At 43.5% G+C, this 16,670-nt stretch overlaps 1 protein-coding gene across 1 annotated transcript in view; it reads left to right on the forward strand.

The window, feature by feature from the left end:
- DNAH8 (dynein axonemal heavy chain 8) overlaps nucleotides 1-16,670 on the forward strand; it is a 418,964-nt gene that overhangs the window by 232,623 nt on the left and 169,671 nt on the right. Inside the window, exons 44-48 of the mRNA XM_073556422.1 lie at nucleotides 9,956-10,134; nucleotides 10,839-11,026; nucleotides 11,109-11,195; nucleotides 12,181-12,288; nucleotides 14,419-14,553. Of these exons, the coding sequence (XP_073412523.1) occupies nucleotides 9,956-10,134; nucleotides 10,839-11,026; nucleotides 11,109-11,195; nucleotides 12,181-12,288; nucleotides 14,419-14,553 (697 nt within the window). The remainder of the gene's footprint in view (nucleotides 1-9,955; nucleotides 10,135-10,838; nucleotides 11,027-11,108; nucleotides 11,196-12,180; nucleotides 12,289-14,418; nucleotides 14,554-16,670) is intronic.

Consider the following 16,670-nt stretch of genomic DNA (forward strand, 5'->3'; position numbering starts at 1 on the left):
TGGTATGTAGTGTCAGTATGTCAGGTGTATACAGGGCCATATAGTGACGTGGTATGTAGTGTCAGTATGTCAGGTGTATACAGGGCCATATAGTGATGTGGTATGTAGTGTCAGAATGTCATAGAATCATAAAATGGTAGAGTTGGAAGGGACCTCCTGGGCCATCTGGTCCAACCCCCTGCTCAAAGCAGGATTCGCTAAATCATCCCAGTCAGATGTCTGTCCAGCCTCTGTTTGAAAACTTCCATTGAAGGAGAACTCGCCACTTCTCGTGGCAGCTTGTTCCACTCATTGATCACTCTAACTGTCAAAAAGTTTTTTCTAATATCTAATCTGTGTCTCCTCCCATTCAGTTTCATCCCATTGCTTCTAGTCTTTCATTGTGCAAATGAGAATAAAGTTGATCCTTCTACAATGTGACAGCCCTTTAGATATTTGTAGACAGCTATTAAGTCTCCTCTCAGTCTTCTCTTTTGCAAACTAAACATTCCCAAATCCTACAACCTTTCCTCATAAGACAGGGTTTGCAGACCGGTCACCATTCTGGTCGCTCTTTTCTGAACTTGCTCCAGTTTGTTGATGTCTTTTTTAAAATGTGGTGCCCAAAACTGGACACAATATTCCAGATGAGGTCTGACCAAAGAGGAGTAGAGGGAAATAATGACTTCACGTGATCTAGACTGTATGCTTCTGTTAATACATCCTAGAATTGCATTTGCCTTTTTTGCTGCTGCATCACACTGTTGACTCATATTCTGTCTGTGATCTATTAGTATACCCAAGTCTTTTTCACATATGCTGTTGCTTAGCCCTATTCCTCCCATTCTGTATATGCTTTTTTCATTTTTATTGCCCAGATGTACTTTGCATTTTTCCCTGTTAAAAACCATTCTGTTAGTTGCTGCCCACTTCTTCAGTTTATTTATATCTTTTTGAATCCTCTCTCTCTCTTCTCTAGTATTAGCTATCCCTCCTAGCTTTCTGTCATCAGCAAATTTAATCAGTTTACCCTCAATTTCTTCATCTAAATCATTGATAAAGATGTTGAACAATACAGGGCCCAGGACAGAGCCCAGTGGTACCCCACTTGAGACATTCTTCCAACTGGATGTGCAGCCATTTACGACCACTCTTTGGGTCCGATCACTAAGCCAGTTATGAATCCACCTAACAGTTGCCTTGTCCATTCCATACTTAGTCATTTTTTCAATAAGGATTTTATGAGATACTTTGTCAAATGCTTTGCTGAAGTCAAGATATACTATATCTACAGCATTTCCTTGATCCACCCAATCAGTGATTCCATCATAGAAGGAAATTAAGTTAGTCTGACATGACTTATTAGTTACAAACCCATGCTGACTCTGTTTAATCACTTCATTCTTATCCAGGTACTGACATACATGTTGTTTAATAATTTGTTCAAAGATTTTTCCTGGTATAGAAGTCAGACTCACCGGCCTATAGTTGCCTGGGTCCACCTTCTTCCCTTTTTTGAAGATAGGAACAACATTTGCTCTTCTCCCGTCTTCTGGGACTTCTCCTGTCCTCCAAGAATTTTCAAAGATTATGGAGAGGGGTTCAAAAATTTCTTCTGCTATCTCCTTCAGTACTCTGGGGTGTAATTCATCTGGACCTGGAGACTTGAATTCATTTAGGTTAGCTAAGTGTTTCCTCACTATCTTTCTGTTTATAGATATCCTGGATTCTTCTATTCCCTTAATAGGACAGTGAAGAACAGTTGATGTTACATTTCCTTTCTGAGAGAAAACAGATGCAAAATAGGAATTTAAAAGTTCGGCCTTCTCAACATCCTGTCTTACCATTTCATCATTTTCATCCTGTGTATTCTTCTTTAGATATGCCTCCCTCTTTCCGGTTTTATAAACATTTTTTTCTTCCTTTTTAACATGTGCTTAAGTTCTGTGTTCATCCATCCTGGCTTCCTTAAATGCTTCCTATTCTTCCCTCTTTTCGGAATTGTTAACAATTGTGCTTTGAGAATTTCATTTTTCAAGATTTCCCATCCTTCCTGGACATTTTTGTCTTTAAGGATATCCAGCCATTGGATCCCTCCAATTCTCTTTCTGAATCCCTTAAAATCTGACTTTCTGAAATCTAACCTTGACGTCTGAGTCTTTACAGGTCTTCCTCCTCTAGTTATCCAAAATTCTAAAATAGCATGCTCGCTACCTCCTAGGGTCCCAGCCACTTTTACCTCCTCAACCATTTCCTCCCTGTTTATAAGGATTAGATCCAAGGTAGCAGTTCCCCTTGTTTTCTCCCTTACCTTTTGGAAGATAAAGCTGTCAGCAAGAGAGGATAAGAATTTCCTTGACCTGTCAGTTTTGCCTCAGAGAGATTCCCAACAAATGTCTGGATAGTTGAAATCTCCCATGACAACTATGTCATATTTTTTGGAGAGCGTGGCCATTTGATGCATAAAGAGTTCATCCATATCTTCAGCTTGCACAGGCGGCCTGTAGTAAATGCCTACAATGGTGTCCTTTCCATTGTTCTGTCCTTGTATTCTTACACAAACAGTTTCCACAAAACTCCCAGTCTCTGAAGCTTGGATCTCTGTGCAGATATACGCGTTTCTAACATACAATGCGACACCTCCCCCTCGTTTATCAAGTCTGTTTCTTGCAAATAAGTTGTATCCTTCTAGCCTTGTATTCCAATCATGTGTATTGTCCCACCAAGTCTCAGTGATTCCAATGACATCATATTTCTTTTCCTGTGTTAGTAGTTCGAATTCTCCTTCTTTGTTGCCCATGCTTTGTGCATTAGTATAGAAACATTTTAGTTTGTGATTGGTTTCTCTTTCTCCAATATTTTTATTAATTAGATTCTTTTGTCTTTGTTCTTCCTTTCCACTTCTAATAGCAGAGTTCTCAATAGCATTTGTCAGGTGTATGGCTTTTTCTGGTCTTTTGCTTCCCTTCCCATGTTGTTCTAGTTTAAAGCTCTCCTTACAAGTGTAGCAAGGCGACTTCCAAATACATGCTTTCCAGTCTTCGTAAGGTGCACCCCATCTCTAGCAAGTAGTCCATCGTAAAGGTAATTCACTCCGTGATCCAGAAATCCAAATCGTTGCTGACGGCACCATCGACGTAGCCAGTTGTTCACCTGCAGAATCTTATTCCACTTCCTTGTTCCATGGCCATCCACTGGGAGGATGGAAGAGAAGACCACCTGCGCTCCCAGTTCTTTCACTTTCTTGCCTAAGTCTTCAAAGTCTCTGCAGATGGTTTCCAGGTCGTTTCTTGCGGTGTCATTTGTCCCCACATGTAGTAGCAGGAATGGGTAGTCATCTGTAGGTCTGAAGAGTCCTGATATCCTGTCAGACACATCTTTAATTTTTGCACCTGGAAGACAGCACATTTCTCTTGAAGTTATATCCGGTCTGCAGATAGCGGCCTCTGTTCCTCTCAACAGGGAATCCCCCATGACCACCACTCTCCGTTTCTTCTTCACAACATTTTTCTTTCTCCATCCAGGAGGACTCTGAAGGCGTACAAGGTTGCTGTTTGTTGGCAAAGTCTTATCCTGATGTATTTCTTCATCGTTTTCCTGCGTGAGAGCCTGGTACTGGTTCCTGAGCAGTATGGGTGCTGACTGCCTCCTGATCCTCCTGCTTCTCTGGGTCACATGTCTCCATTCCTCTGTTTCTTCAGGTGCACTTCGAATTTCTTCTCTTTCTGTAACATGAAGAGATAATTCTGCTCTGTCTAAGAACTCTTCACCTTCCTTAATGATCTTCAACGTAGCTAACCTCTCTTCGAGATTTTGCAACTTTTCCTCCAACAGGGACACAAGCTTGCATTTGTGGCATGTGAAGTTTGGCTTTTCCACTGGTAAGTCTGTGAACATGTAGCAAGAAATGCAGCTCACCAAATGGCTCCTCGCCTCTTCCATATTGAGATTTCTTAAAAACGATGAAAGATGAGCCAAAATTCCGATTTCCTCTTTTCAGCTGCAACAGCCAAAACCCAGTGATCGTTGAGCTCGCGGAGTCTCTTCACTTATCCCAGAAGGCACTGGGAATATGCAAATGATCTCCTCAAGACTCTTCCCCTGGTTTTCCGTTTTCCTCTTTTCAGCTGCAACAGCCAAAACCCAGTGATCGTTGAGCTCGCGGAGACTCTTCACTTATCCCAGAAGGCACTGGGAATATGCAAATGATCTCCTCAAGACTCTTCCCCTGGTTTTTCAAAAAAAAACATGAGAACATATACTCCTTGCTGATGTTGTCCTTGGTGGGACTTGAACCCAGGACCCCAGCGATGCAAAGCAACAAGGCTAACCACTGAGCCACCGTGCTGCCCATATGTCAGGTGTATAGAGGGCCATATAGAGGGCCACTTCCTGCCGACTTCAACTCAAAAATATTTCACGAATCCGTTCATTCCTCACCCAAGAATCTGCAAAAACCCTAGTCCATGCCCTCATCATCTCTCGCCTTGACTACTGCAACCTCATGCTCTGTGGCCTCCCCTCAAACACTCTCGCACCCCTCCAATCTATTCTAAACTCTGCTGCCCGACTAATCCACCTGTCCCCCCGCTATTCCCCAGCTTCTCCCCTCTGTCAATCCCTTCACTGGCTCCCAATTGCCCAGAGACTCCATTACAAAACCCTAACCATGACATACAAAGCAATCCACAACCTGTCTCCTCCATACATCTGTGACCTCGTCTCCCGGTACTTTCCTGCACGCAACCTCCGATCCTCACAAGATCTCCTTCTTTACTCCCCTCTTATCTCCTCTTTCCACAATCGCATACAAGATTTCTCTCGCGCATCACCCCTACTCTGGAACTCTCTACCACAACATATCAGACTCTCACCTACCATCGAAACCTTCAAAAAGAGCCTGAAGACCCACCTCTTCCGACAAGCCTATAACCTGCAGTAACCACCGATCGACCAAACCGCTGCACGACCAGCTCTACCCTCGCCTACTGTATTATCACCCATCCCTTGAAGATTGTGAGCCCTCGCGGGCAGGGTCCTCTCTCCTCCTGTACCAGTTATGACTTGTATTGTTTAAGATTATTGTACTTGTTTTTATGTATACCCCTCCTCACATGTAAAGCGCCATGGAATAAATGGTGCTATAATAATAAATAATAATAATAATAATAATATAGTGATGTGGTATGTAGTGTCAGTATGTCAGGTGTATACAGGGCCATATAGTGATGTGGTATGTAGTGTCAGAATGTCAGGTGTATACAGGGCCATATAGTGATGTGGTATGTAGTGTCAGAATGTCAGGTGTATACAGGGACATATAGTGATGTGGTATGTAGTGTCAGAATGTTAGGTGTATACAGGGCCATATAGTGATGTGGTATGTAGTGTCAGAATGTCAGGTGTGTACAGGGCTATATAGTGATGTGGTATGTAGTGTCAGTATATCAGGTGTACACAGGGCCATATAGTGATGTGGTATGTAGTGTCAGAATGTCAGGTGTATACAGGGCCATATAGTGATGTGGTATGTAGTGTCAGAATGTCAGGTGTGTACAGGGCTATATAGTGATGTGGTATGTAGTGTCAGTATGTCAGGTGTATACAAGGCTATATAGTGATGTGGTATGTAGTGTCAGTATGCCAGGTGTATACAGGGCCATATAGTGATGTGGTATGTAGTGTCAGAATGTCAGGTGTATACAGGGCCATATAGTGATGTGGTATGTAGTGTCAGAATGTCAGGTGTATACAGGACCATATAGTAATGTGGTATGTAGTGTCAGTATGTCAGGTGTATACAGGGCCATACAGTGATGTGGTATGTAGTGTCAGAATGTCAGGTGTGTACAGGGCCATATAGTGATGTGGTATGTAGTGTCAGAATGTCAGGTGTGTACAGGGCCATATAGTGATGTGGTATGTAGTGTCAGTATGTCAGTATCTATGAATGCATTCACTCTTTGCAGTCTATCTTTGTACTTGTCATCATTTTCATTACAATTTGTTGAACACTACTCTGACTGCACCTCGCTGCTGCATCTCCACAAAACAGATGGTGAAGAGAAGAGAGTTACTAGGAGCTCACTAACAGACCACCAGATGGATGATGTAAAAAACGCTACACAGCTAAAATCCTTTGCAAGAATGCGTTTTACCCCAAATATGTGCATTTAACCCTTTCCCGTCATGGCCATTTTCTAAATTTCATCCACTGTTTTCAAGACACAACTTTTTATTTTTCTCTCAACAAAGCTGGAAGAGTTGTCATTTTGATTGCTACTATTTAAGTTACCACAAAAGTTATATATGGGATGGAACTGATAAAAACTCCATTCAGTTCTTGATGCTCTCATTGTGTTTTTAAAGCTTTCGCTATATAAAAAGATTTTGGCAATACTAAATGTGTGAAGATTTCTTTTTAGATTTAATGGCTTTAAAAAAAAATAACACAAAAATATAAGTCAGGATGTGCAGCATGGACCATAGGGGTTAGTGCAGCGAAGTTCAGATGAGCTGGATTTGATGGTTGGCTCCTGGAGCAGCAGAGCTGGATATGTTGGTCGGCTCCTGGAGCACCAGAGCTAGATATGATGGTTGGCTCCTGGAGCAGCAGAGCTGGATATGTTGGTTGGCTCTTGGAGCAGCAAAGCTAGATATGATGGTTGGCTCCTGGAGCAGCAGAGCTGGATATGTTGGTCGGCTCCTGGAGCACCAGAGCTAGATATGATGGTTGGCTCCTGGAGCAGCAGAGCTGGATATGTTGGTCGGCTCTTGGAGCAGCAAAGCTAGATATGATGGTTGGCTCCTGGAGCAGCAGAGCTGGATATGTTGGTCGGCTCCTGGAGCAGCAGAGCTAGATATGATGGTTGGCTCCTGCAGCAGCAGAGCTGGATATGTTGGTCGGCTCCTGGAGCACCAGAGCTAGATATGATGGTTGGCTCCTGGAGCAGCAGAGCTGGATATGTTGGTCGGCTCCTGGAGCAGCAGAGCTAGATATGATGGTTGGCTCCTGCAGCAGCAGAGCTGGATATGTTGGTCGGCACCTAGAGCAGCAGAGCTAGATATGATGGTTGGCTCCTGGAGCAGCAGAGCTGGATATGTTGGCCGGCACCTGGAGCAGCAGAGCTAGATATGATGGTCGGTACCTGGAGCAGTGGAGCTAGATATGTTGGTCGGCTCTGGGAGCAGCAGAGCTAGATATGATGGTTGGCTCCAGGAGCAGCAGAGCTGGATATGATGGTTGGCTCCTGGAGCAGCAGAGCTGGATATGTTGGTCGGCTCCTGGAGCAGCAGAGCTAGATATGATGGTTGGCTCCTGGAGCAGCAGAGCTAGATATGATGGTCGGTACCTGGAGCAGCAGAGCTAGATATGTTGGTCGGTCCTGGAGCAGCAGAGCTGGATATGTTGGTCGGCACCTAGAGCAGCAGAGCTAGATATGATGGTTGGCTCCTGGAGCAGCAGAGCTGGATATGTTGGTCGGCACCTAGAGCAGCAGAGCTAGATATGATGGTCGGTACCTGGAGCAGCGGAGCTAGATATGTTGGTCGGCTCCGGGAGCAGCAAAGCTGTGTATGTTGGGTGGCTCCTGGAGCAGCAGAGCTGGGTATGTTGGGTGGCTCCTGGAGCAGCAGTGCTGGGTATGTTGGGTGGCTCCTGGAGCAGAAGAGCTGGGTATGTTGGAACGTTAGAGTTGGTTATGCTGAACGGCACCTAGAACATTTATTGTAAGAGCGGAGTATGTAGGATGCACCTTGGAACAGCAGGTCCAAGTGGTTCTAACAGAGCTAAGTTTGTCTTGAGGCACACTTAAGATTGAATACCAGTGGTAGGACAGACTTGGTTTTGTCAAGAGATACATAGATGTAGCAGAGCCCAGTGGAAAGTTAGAGCTTGATTAGTTTGTAGACAAACTTGTACCCGAGCACAACAGTGAGTTAGTGTACCCACCTAGGACAGTCAGAAGGCCTAGATGTGCCTCATTTGAGGTGTGCCCCGGATTCCCATGATAAACTGACATGCAGGAGCAGAGGCAGCAGCTGCCGGGGATGCAGGGCTCCAGATAAATAGTTTTATATGTTCATAGAATGGACTTTTTTTTACAGACATGGCAATGCCAAGTATTATTATTTTTTTTTAGTTACTGAATGTAAAAAAGAATCATTTCAGATCCCAAGTGCTCTTTTACATTGTTTTCTACATTTTTATGCTATCTTCTATGCTTAGGAAACGTGAAACTGATCACTTGTACAAGGCCACGGATGCCATGGCAAATCATCAGCCCTTGTGATGGTGTGTGTCCGGGGATTGAGACCCCTCTTCTGCATAATAATTCAGATGTCTAAATTAGTATTCACCCCTTTTTCTCCTAAAAGTAAATAGCAAAACGTAAAAAAATGTAACATACTGTACTTGGTCTCGATGCAAAGGTAATTATCCAAACTAATAAAATATGCAAGTATTTATCTCATACGATGATTGCCAAATTGAAAAGAATGAAATTATGTTTTCCATCTGTGTACTTCCCCTAAAACATGCTGTAAAAAGTGACCAAAATATTGTTAGTACCCCAAAATGGTATTAATAAAATCAGCTGACACTGAAAAAACAAGCCCTCACTCTGGCCTATTGCAAGAAGAATAAAGAATAAAGAATTCGTTATGGGGCTCAGACGAAAACCAACATTTTATTTTGGAAATGTCCTTATTTATGCCAAAAATCTTTTAAGATGAGTTTTTGATATTGGCATAATTGTACAAAACAGTGAATTGCATACTTATACTTTTCTCCATTTCACCACATTTCACCACACCTGGATTTTTTTTCTTGTTTTTGACTACATTATCCGGGAGAGCGTCGACATTCAAAACTACAACACTGCCGACAAAAAAACAAACCCTCGTACAGCTGTGTTAGCAGAATAAAAGAAAAAAACTATGACTCTTAGGCCTCTTTCACACATCATTTTTTCCAATCAGTCACAATCTGTCAAAGTTTGAAAAAACGTATCCTGGGCATATTGTGAAAAACTGATTCAACGGATCAGTTTTTTTGACGAATCCGTCGCAGCAGCTGTAGCTTGAGGTAAATTTTTCCCGAGAGAGAGAGGATTTTTATATGTGCCTGAATGGAAAACACAGCTGTAGGGGTTAAATTAAAGGAATAGGAATTATTCCGGACATGCTCCATTTTAAAAACGGAATCCGTCGCCGGTTTCCGTCTTTTGACGGACAGCGACGGATCCTGCGCCCATAGGCTTCCATTATAGCCAACGACGGATGGCGCTGGATCTGTCGCTGTCCGACTTTTCGACGTAGACCAAAAGCGTTGCTATGTCCGTTGTCTCTGGCTGACGGACAAAGAATTTCCGACTGATCCGTTGATTGACGGATGAAATGTGCGGCAATCCGTCGCTAATACAAGTCTATGAGAAAAAAACGGATCCAGCAGCATCAGTCATTGGATCCGTTTTTTTCCAAAAACGACGGATTGTGACTGATGGCAAAAAACTGATGTGTGACAGAGGCCTTAGAAGGATGGTAGGAAAATGAAAAATCGCCTGGTCCTAAAAGAGGTTAAGGATTCCTCATCGGATTCTTGCTCGTGTGTGAATTGTCTGTATTTCGGGACTTCGGGCCTGTGCCTATTAGGCCGGGATCACACATGCGAGGAATACGGCCGAGACTCGCATGTTAATACCTGACACTGTCCCCGGCACTTGGATCGGAGCATGCGGCCGCATAGCAATACATGGAGACGCACGCTCCGGTGCTGAGTGCCAGCGGCAGGGCCGTGTATTAACATGCGAGACTCAGCCTTATTTCTCGCATGTGTGATCCCGGCCTTTTAAAGAGCGCGTTTGTAGAGATTTCTGGAGTCTGCACGTGTTTATGTGAGTGGTCACTGCACACGGTCTGTAAAGCTGATAGAAGATAATTAGTTTCCCAGACTTTCACCTTCTTCCGCCCTTTGCAGGTGTTACATCGCGCTGGCTCATGCTATCGCAATGAACATGGGAGGATCTGTGGTTGGTCCGGCTGGAACTGGGAAGACGGAAACTGTGAAGGACATGGGAAAAGCTTTGGGGAAATACGTGTTGGTGTTCAACTGTTCTGATCAGATGGACTTTAGGGGGCTAGGAAGAATATTTAAAGGTAAGAGAAGTTGTTCGCACTTCTTCCGTTCAGATTTGGATTCCTGACTTGGAAAAAATGCATATAAAGCTTCCCTAGTCTACTCTCTCTTTATTTTTTTTTTTATTTTTTTTTTTTTACTATGGCTGGGGTTTTGTACGCCAGCCATAGCAAAATAAGTGCTGGAGTAAGATGCTCCCCTTAATTATTCAACTACCATGCACCACCGCAGGAAACGTAACACTACACAGAGGCTGGGGCGCATCCATGTCATAATTTACACCACATTTGTCAAGCGTGCTTGATGCATCTCCTCCCACCCAGGCGAAGCTGGCCGGATATAACAAAAAATTACAAAAGTTGCTAAATCTCTGCACAAGTTTGAGTTGCGCAAAAATTCTACAGCATTTCAAGTAGTTGATGCTTCACATCAGGGGCCTTTGTCATTGTTTTAGTATAATTTATGTGTTCTGGGATCTTCAATGCAAAACTTCTAAGTTGTATTTTGGTCTTTTAAATGCTGTAAAATCAAGAGTCTTAAAAGTTTTCCAAAATTGATGCAGAGAGTGGAAAGAAAACAAAAAATTGAGACATTCCCTACATCCAGTTTCTGCACCAATTTCATTTGAATAATTGCTATTTTATTTAAATATTTGCATTATTGCTTTTTCACATGTGATTCACATTCACCAGTTGCAGATATTTTCCGCTTTTCTCCTTTTCAGGCCTCGCTCAGTCAGGGTCCTGGGGCTGTTTTGATGAATTCACCCGTATCGATTTCCAGGTGCAATCAGTGGCTGCGCATCAAATCAGTATTGTCCTCACTGCACGAAAAGAATTAAGAAAGCAGTTTATTTTCAGTGATGGGGACATTGTCAACCTAAATCCAGAATGTGGATTATTTTTGACCATGGTAATTTTTTTTTCACTTTTCTCATTTTCTGAACTATCCAATGATTGGGAACGCCACCAAACTGCATGTTTGTGTCCCCTAGAACCCAGGATATGGCGACCGACAGGAGCTCCCTGAGAACCTGAAGATACAGTTTAGAACAGTTTCTATGATGGTACCTGACAGACAGGTGATGTTTGTGCAGAATATTGTAATGACTCCTTCTCGTTCATGTCATTGGGGACACAGCAAACACAAATATCAGCTTCTGCTTCTGAGAGCGGACATTACAGACCTGATGTCGTTTACCTACAACACTAAAGTAACAGAAATCCTACAGGAAAAGGGGGAACTATTGGGGCGAAACACAAGCTGATGGGTTCCTATATCACTTGATTATCCAGGAAACCTTCCACCTTCCGATCTATTGAATGGAATACTATTAGCTAATTGTCATGGGAAGCCTAGGTAACTTTAGGCTGAAACCCCGGGGCCCCTGCGGTGTCCCTCAGACTAGGGGAAACCCTGTCTGTCCCTCAACCCAGGGTTTACACTGAAGGTGTGCCTGCCTGGGCCTCCACCCTGTCCTTGTCTCCTGTCCAGCCCTAAGCTGAACCCACCACCCTCCACCCAGTGAGGAGACCAAACACCAGACCCCACAAATAAGTATGGACAGGGATAAAGGAAACGCACCACACCGTGTACACACAGGAGAATACAATAATGTGCAAGGGCAACCAAAAAATACAACACAGGCAGGCAAAATGGCAACAATGGAATATGCTACACCAGAAACCGTATGCTCCTTAGACCACCACTCCAGACCGGTATCGCTTAGCACAAGGCAAGAGCTATAGTCGGCGACGCCCATAGTCACGCAGGACAATTTAAAGACAGAGGGCGTGCTAAGCCCTCAGCCAGAATGACAACCTGGTTAACCCAATCCAAGCCGGATCAGAAGACCAACCAGCGCCGCTGAGAACCAAGTGGTAGGATGGGGTATTACCGCTGTCTGCCGGACACCCTGGTGCGAACAGTGTCCGACATGACACTAATGACCCCCTGCCTTCCTATATTTGATCAGTCCCCATTATAGTTAACCAGTCCTCCTTTACCATTTCTGATGATTTTCTTCTATATTATAGATGTACTAAGTCTTAGTTCTGCTCTTTTAGATGATATTGAGAGTAAAGCTCGCCAGTTACGGGTTTCTGCACAATGTGTCCTTGTCTCAGAAATGTCATGCCCTATATAATCTCTGTGAAGAACAGTTGTCGAAACAGGTAACCGCGTGTGTGTGTGTGTGTATATATTACACTGCGCTCAAAAAAATAAAAGGAACACTACAATCACACATCCTAGATATCACAGAATGAAATATTCCAGTTGCAAATCTTTATTCATTACATAGTGTAATGTGTTGAGAACAATAAAACATAAAAATGATCAATGTAAATCAGCATTAATATCCCATGGAGGTCTGGATTTGGAATGATGCTAAAAATCAAATTCCAGGCTGATCCAACTTCAGTGGAAATGCCTCAAGATAATCAGTAGTGTGTGTGGCCTCCATGTGCCTGTATGATTTTCCCTGCAACACCAGGGCATGGTCCTGATGAGGCAGCGAATGTTCTCCTGAGAGATCTCCACCCAGACCAGGATTAAAGCATCAGTCAACTCCTGGACAGTCTGTGGTGCAACGTGATGGATGGAACAAAACATGATGCCCCAGATGTGCTCGATTGGATTCAGGTCTGGAGAACAGGCAGGCCAGTCCATAGCATCAATGCCTTCATCATGCAGGAACTGCTGACAGTTCAGGCACATGAGGTTAGCCTTGTTAGGTATCAGAAGAAACCCAGTACACCTGCATATGGTCTCACAGTGGGTCTGAGGATCTCATCCCGGTATATAATGGCAGTCAGGCTACCTCTGCCTAGCACATGGTGGGCTGTGCGGCCATCCACAGAAATACCTCCCCACACCATTACTGACCCACTGCCAAACTGGTCATGCTGGAGGATGTTGCAGGCAGCAAAACATTCTCCATGGCATCTCCAGACTCTGTCACGTCTGTCACATGTGTTCAGTGTGAAACTGCTATCATCCGTGAAGAGCACAGGGCACCAGTGTCATATCTGCCAATCTCGATGTTCTCTGGCAAATGTCTATCGGTCTGCACGGTGTTGGGCTATAAGCACAACACCCACTTGTGGACGTCGGGTCCTCATACCACCCTCAAGGAGTCTGTTTCTGACAGTTTGAGCAGACATATGCATGTTAGTGGCCTGCTGGAGGTCATTTTGCAGGGCTCTGGCACTGCTCCTATTCCTCCTTGCACAAAGTAGAAGTCAGTGGTCCTGCTGCTGGGTTGTTACCCTTCTACGGCCCCCTCCACGTCTCCTGGTGTACTGTCTTGTCTCCTGGTGTCTACTACATGCTCTGACACTGTGCTGACACACAAGTACCCTTCTTGCCACAGCTCACATTGATGTGTCATCCTGGATGAGCTGCATTACCTGAGCAACTTCTGTGGGTGGTAGACACCGCCTCATGCTACTGTACAGTATCTCGAGGGGAGAGAGCAATGACAAAATGCAAAAGTGACCAAAACAGCCAAAAAGGATGAGAACAGAGAAATGGTCTGTGCTCACCCCCTGCAGAACCACTCCTTTATAGGGGTGTCTCGCTAATTGCTGATCATTTCTTCCTGTTGTCTGTTCCATTTGCACAACAGCAGGAGAAATCTATTCACAATCACTGTTGCTTCATAACTGGACGGGATGACTTCACAGAAGTGATTGACGTGGAGTTACATGGTGGTGTTTAAGTGTTGCCTTTATTTTTTGAGCAGTGTATTTATAATGTGTGTGTGTGTGGCCATTAACGTATGCCTGGGCTTAGGGTCATAACAAGAGTTTTCTGGGCCTGTACAGTATGTGTCCATGGGGTGTACAAGATGCAAGATTTGTTATACTGTAAACTTTTCATTAATAGGTTAAATAATAGGGTCACTGTATACATTTGGAGACTTTTCTTTTACATTTTCTGCAGTGTGATAGAACGAAGCCTTACCCCAACCCCAAGGGTTCAACGTTTTTTTTAAGGAATTCCTTAATGAGTATGTGATGAAATATTCACCTTGGCTTCTCTGCACTGAGCCCAGGATTTCCCATCTTATGTGGATTTTCAGGAGTTTTCCCAACTCAATCTATGTAATGAGATATGACCGTGGGGTGTGTGATTTGTACTTGCATGTTCCTGTAATTACTGTTAGGGGCTAAAAAAAAATTGTTGTAAAAACGCTTTTGCCAGTTGTTTTCTGTGGGCGTTGAACGCTGTCAGTGCACTTTAATGTATGTGGATGCATTCTTATGGCTTATTATAAATCAGTGAAATATATCATTATTAAGGTTCATTATGACTTTGGATTGAGAAACATCCTGTCGGTTTTGAGAACACTGGGGTCACAGAAAAGAGCACGACGGGAGGAGAGTGAATCCAGCATCGTGGTGAGAGCATTGCGAGACATGAACCTTTCCAAGTTGGTGAGTGTCCCGCCGTCACCTTGTGTAAATGTGAAAAAGAAGCGAAGGTGATTTCATTAATGTGTAAATGGTGAGTGTTGTCCTGGTAGTGGGGACACACTTATAGTTTACAGGTTTAAGAAGCCGCATAAGTGAATAATTTACAAAATAAGACAAGGAGGCAGTAATATCTGTATTTGCACCATTTACAGTGAGAGACGGAGGCAGTAATACACTACTGTGCAATAGTTTTAGGCAGGTGTGGAACAAATGCTGCAAAGCGAGAAGCTTTCAAAAATAGAAACGTAAAAATAGTTTACTGTGAGCAATTAACCAAATGCAAAAGGGGTGAAGAAAAAAGAAATATAAATCACATGGATAGTTGGTGGCCGCCCGTTGGCTCCATCACTTTTTCTAGGTACACTTGTCACTTTCAAAAAGTCGGAGACTTTATGTGATTAGTCAGGTGGCAAAAAAAAACATCAGCCAGTCTCTGGACTGATGGGTAAAATATTCAGCTGTAACAGAAGCAGCTTATCCCCGGGGGCTGGAGAGCGGCAGGATGATGACGGTCTGCAGGAGCAGTGACGCACGGTGGAGTTTCCAGCTGGTCTGTGGATGTATTTCACAAATGGAGTTTGGGATTTGGTCAGGATTAATGGTGTCGTCAATACTGAGAAATCCCGACAGATATTTACCCACCATGTGATATCATCAGGGATGCTTCTGATCAGCTCCAAATATATTCTTCAGCCGGACAATGACCCCCAACATCCAGGCACTGTGATTAAGAAAGAGGAGTCCTGGAAGTAATAATCCGGCCCCTCAGAGTGGTCACCAGATACTGATGATGGAGGCGACGGGTGGTCACCAGATACTGATGATGGAGGTGACGGGCGGTCACCAGATACAGAGACCTACATTAGACCATATTGTGTGAAGCTCTCCTGAAAACACTAAAAATGCTACAGAAATTCCAGGAGTAAAACAGCCAACATAAAATTGAAAAAATCTTTATTATACAGTAAACACATAATAAGAATATGAAGAATATATTAAAAGCAAGTGTTAAAACAGAGGTTGACCCCACCACCAGGGCTGTGGAGTCTGAGTCAGTGTCCATTTTGGTGGAGTTGGTATAAAATGGACCGACTGCGACTCCTAACATATATGATACATTGGGTGCAGGATGTGCTGTAAACATTTTCAGAATAATTTAGGAAAGTTCCGAAATGTCCAATAAATGTCAGTTCTGTTCCTGATCTCAGGATCTCGCTGTTTAGCTGTGATGAATCTGTGCTGCACCTTATGTCCATGCTCAGCAGTGACTGGGGCTGTGGAGTCAGAGTCAGAGAAATGTCAAAGTCGGAGGTTTGGCTTACCGACTCATCAGCTCTGTCCAAAACAGGGGCCTAAATTAGAAAAACATAATTAGCCAACAGCCAAATTTACATATGCAAATTCTTATCCCATAGTCAGTATACAGATCCCATGTACAGGTGGTGAAGCAATGTCATAGAAATGATGGACAAGTGTCAAAACAGTTTTCAGAAAAAAGGGGATACTGGAGAATACTGTAGATAATCAGATGGAAAATTCCCCAGAGGTGTATCATATACCACTATGGTAGTGTACTAGCACAGCAGGGGACCAAATGTCATAATAGAGCTTATGGGAAGAAAAATGAAAAGCTAGAATAGATTATATAGCGAGTCCCACAGCAGATCACCGTCAGGAACTGTTACTGGGATCCAGGACAAAGCGTCATAATAGATGAGCCTGTGGATAAATCTACAGTATTGATGGTGGAAACATATGAGGCACCCAGGGACATGGATCAAGCCATTACGACTGATGGGATTTACATTTCTCGTTAATCTTTCATATTTTGTTAACTGATAAAAATAAATTTTTTAGCACTGTTATTTTGGAACACTTGTTACTGTGCGGCATTGTTTCCACATCTGCCTAAAACTTTTGCACATTGCTGTACATCATTTACATTGAGAGATGTGGAGCTAGGTTTTGTTTTTACTGTTTTTTCATTTATCTATGGGGTTTCCCACATATCTGTTTTTTAACCCTATCGGCTTGATCACTGGGCTTAGCACTAATGGCGACGTAGTCAGCATGAAATC

The sequence above is a fragment of the Dendrobates tinctorius genome, unplaced genomic scaffold, assembly GCF_039654945.1.
Source record: "Dendrobates tinctorius isolate UK_male_01 unplaced genomic scaffold, ASM3965494v1 ptg000232l, whole genome shotgun sequence".
Classification (NCBI taxonomy): Eukaryota; Metazoa; Chordata; class Amphibia; order Anura; family Dendrobatidae; genus Dendrobates; species Dendrobates tinctorius.